General features: G+C 33.9%; 1 protein-coding gene across 1 annotated transcript; it reads left to right on the top strand.

The window, feature by feature from the left end:
• The first annotated feature begins 602 nt into the window (after window positions 1-602).
• LOC117335927 lies at window positions 603-3,797 on the top strand. Its single transcript, XM_033896209.1, has 2 exons — window positions 603-757; window positions 1,280-3,797. Exon 2 carries the CDS (start codon window positions 1,287-1,289, stop codon window positions 2,778-2,780), a length of 1,494 nt encoding a protein of 497 aa, XP_033752100.1. The 5' UTR covers window positions 603-757; window positions 1,280-1,286; the 3' UTR covers window positions 2,781-3,797.
• Window positions 3,798-4,198: the final 401 nt, after the last annotated feature.

Below are 4,198 nucleotides of genomic sequence, written 5' to 3' on the forward strand. Positions count from 1 at the left end.
TACATATTTCCTATCAAAACCTAAACGTGCAAAAGTTTGAAACCCAACCCGCCAAGCCACACACAATCAAAGGTTTTAGAAATATTTAAAATACAAGAGAACAATTCAGCTCCGTACTCAATATTTTCTTGCCCAATATATGAAGTCATTCTTCTTTCTGTCATACATATTGTAAAGGATTGACATGGGAAAGATTTGACAACTCTCGTCAAAATATATTTTTTTATGTATAAGAGGTACATGTATAAGCATTATCGATCTATAACTATTTGGATCACTTTTGGCTTACCTTGACTTTTATATAAAGTGAAAATAAAATCCTGCTTTATCAATTCAATATTAATTGTTACTAAATAATTATACACTTTTTTTTTTACGAAATAAAATTTTAAAATATTGTAAGATATTAGAATTGTACATATACCCGTGTCAGTGAATTGAATGAAAGTATTGTTAAACCCCTCAAATAGGTCACCCGTCATCGTCAAATAAGACCTCATTAAGGCGAAACGAACATTTGTTGACCCTTTGATAATTATTTTTCCCACGATATCGTATCCACGATATTGATCTTAAATACCAAATTATTTACATGACAATTGGCCACTTTCCAATTCAGCGCCACCTGGCGGATCATAATCCAAGATGGCGGCGTATGGTGTGTCCGTGTCACAGCACATGTTTTTAGTGTTTTATCAGCGCTACGCGTCAAATTAGACTTTTTCCAGAAAATCTTCGTGCTTAAATGCGTATATAGGTAAGTAAGTCTTTATTTTGGAATGATTTTATAAGGAAATAAGGCGATATAAGACCGATATACACTTGTTCAAATACCCCAGGTGAGAAACCCTGCAGAATGCTATGTAACTCATTTACACAGGTGTAGCATTAAAAATCGGTCATTGTATGATTCACGATTCATTTATTAGTTCTTGATTTGTATAGATCGAATAGAATCAGTCACTGCTTATGAAATGACGGCATCATAACGATGATAGCGAAATAAATAACGATATATTTATAAATACTATTTGCACCAGGTAACATTACAGGTAATTTTGAAAGGTGTTTTGAATGCCGCCATTTAGCCTATACTATTTTTAGAGCAGGTGAAAAGTCACGTGATCTATCTAGGATAGTGATCTTCCATTGATTCATTGTATTTTCTATTTCATGTCACCTGACATTCGTATTTAAATAAATATTATAAAAAGTACTGGTATAGGCCTAGTGGTTTAAAAACATATTATGAAAACAAACTTTGATTTATATTTTTCAGATACAAAATGCCTCATCACTGCTGTGTGCCACATTGTACAAATAATTCCAAGACAAAAGATGGTTACTCTTTTCATACATTCCCTAAAGACCCTTCAGTGGCAAAAAAGTGGGTGATTGCTATACGCAGAGATCAAGGTGCAGATTTTGATATCAACAAAGAGACAAGAGTATGCTCCGTTCACTTTAACGCAGACTCTTACCATCCTACCACTGCTATTCATGTTCGAAAACGTTTGCGAGGGACTGCTGTACCATCAGTATTTCAATGGACTGTACAGAAACCCGTCAGAAGGAAACTCAGCCTTCTCATGAAAAGTCCAAATTGTGGAAATGTAGAATCCAACAATACAAGTTTCCCAGAAAAACATGTTTTGGAAAGCTGTAATAATGATTGTGATGAGCCTTTGCTTGTAGACCAGCCTTTTAGTAGTGAGGATAGTTTAACAAATGTGGATTGGGCTGAATCTCCAGACAAGAGTAAATTAAAAGAAACCAACAGTGTTCTACTTCACATTAGGAACAAAGAGAAGTTTTCAATTCTACGGTTTTGTAATTCCGATTCTGATATCAGATATTACACAGGATTTTCATCATACCTAGCCTTACACTGTTTCTTCACATTCTTACAACCGGCTTGTAGCTTTTTGTACTATGTAGGGACAGACAACACATCTGAAGGGACACCTTACATATTTCTCAACAAACGTGGAAAGTCCAGATCCTTGTCGCCTATGGAAGAGTTATTTGTAACTCTTGTTCGTCTTCGGAAAGGTTTACCAGAAAAACATTTAGGTGACCTGTATAACCTTTCTGAGGGACATGTGTCAAAAATACTCAACACTTGGATTGCTTTTCTTGACAACAGACTGTCTTCGCTACCAATTTGGCCACAAAGAGATCATGTGAATAACACCATGCCAGCAATTTTCAAGACATATTTTTCCTCTACTCGAACCATAATTGACTGCACAGAAATATTCATAGAACACCCATCTGCCTCGGAGTGTCAGCGGGAGACATTTTCCTCGTACAAACATCACAACACTGCAAAGGGTCTCATTGCCATCGCACCAAGTGGCCAAATCACATTTATTTCTCCGCTCTACTCTGGGCGATGTTCAGACAAGAAAATAATTCGCCATTGTGGATTGTTGGACCTGATAGAGGAAGGAGATGGTGTCATGGTTGATCGCGGCTTTGACATTACAACAGATCTTGAAAACAGGGGTGCTCATCTTATAATGCCTGCCTTTTTAAGTGGAAAAGACCAATTCACTCCTGATCAGTTATCTCAATCCAGAGAAATAGCAACAGTGCGCGTCCATGTTGAGAGGGCTGTGAGGAAGATCAAAGAATTTGAAATTCTGAGACACACAGTTCCCATCACATTGTGTCCTATGCTTGAAAAGATATGGAATATTTGTGGACATTTGGCTAATTTCTCAGGGAGTGGAACATTGTTTAGACAACCCAAAGATGTCTCCACTTGTAAAGAATAAAGACACATTGATAATGCTCTCATGTTTAATGAAATGTCAGATTCTTTTCATATATGAACACTTTATAATATGATACATATAAAACATGTTTCCATGGTGATCAAAGTTTCAAAAATATTATGTTGAATTTTGTACAATTTTTGTGACAATAAAATGCATTTTCAAATACTGTCATAGTAGTAATACCATGAAAAAATTCCAAGCAAAAAAGTTTGTAAATAATACATTTCTACAAATGAAATATCAGAAATTGTCCAACCGATATTCATATCATCATATATATGCATCAAACATTTATCACTAGTCATACATTGTAATATTCCAGTTGTTGTCTAGATCTATAAAAATGTATTGAAGAAATTTTATATTATCACAAGTGATGATATAGGACAACTTGGATTTCACTGCATCCTTTCTTAAGTTAATCTTTTTTCACTGTTGAAAATATAAAAATAATCTGTCTAAATTATAAACTATATTGAACCATGTATATGAAATGTCAGCATAGCGCAGGAAATGAATATTGTTCACATATTTTTAAACTTACTCTTTACAAGAAGTAATGACTATAAATAAATAATTTAACTAAGAAACTGTGAAATTGAATGTGGACTAAAAATACAAAATTCAATAGTAACAACTTTCATTTTAATTTTTACATGTTACAAGTCATAATTAAAAAATATCACAATTCAATGTCTTAATGACTATGAAACTAATAACAGTATTTCAACAAAAATTCTGTACAGTACAATTGTGACAATGGACATAATTTGTATGACTTGTGCTTGTATTCAATTTTATGCTACCATACATGGTTTAAGATTGTACTAGTGTACACTGAAACCATCAATATATATGTACATTGTGCTTTTAACACGAGACATGCATATGTCCTACACTAACTATCATATTGAACATTACATGTATATGTGTCAGTCACGAGTGCAAAAAAGGAATATAATGTATGAAATATCCTATGTAAAAATTAGAATAAATTTTGTTTTCCCCAAGTCACTTTTGTACATGTTGTATGTAAAACCCATCTGCACAGACATGTGATAATTATGATAATCAACACATTGAAAGAATCTAGTCAACATGCGAAAATATATGGCTACACACCATTTTTCAATATACATAAAGTAAAGTTTGTATTTAAAATGTCAGTCTGGATGGGTATTGCATGTGCCTCTTGTACTAAACAATACAAGTCGAGACCTTCACTGATCTTTTGTGCGGAGACAATCAACAAAATGTGGGAGCAAATGGCTGAAATAGATACTGTTGAGTTTAGGCAACATATTAGAACAGAAAAACTCTGAATCACGATGTATCTCTACTATGGCAATGTCTTCCGGAGGAACGAATACTACAAAGTCACACTTCTCTATTCCACACAAATTCAGTTGTCCTTG

Source organism: Pecten maximus, chromosome 10, assembly GCF_902652985.1.
Source record: "Pecten maximus chromosome 10, xPecMax1.1, whole genome shotgun sequence".
NCBI lineage: Eukaryota > Metazoa > Mollusca > Bivalvia > Pectinida > Pectinidae > Pecten > Pecten maximus.

Bases quoted from the DNA above. Each gene is read 5' to 3' on its own strand.
- LOC117335927 (XM_033896209.1), top strand. From the start codon at position 1,287: ATGCCTCATCACTGCTGTGTGCCACATTGTACAAATAATTCCAAGACA.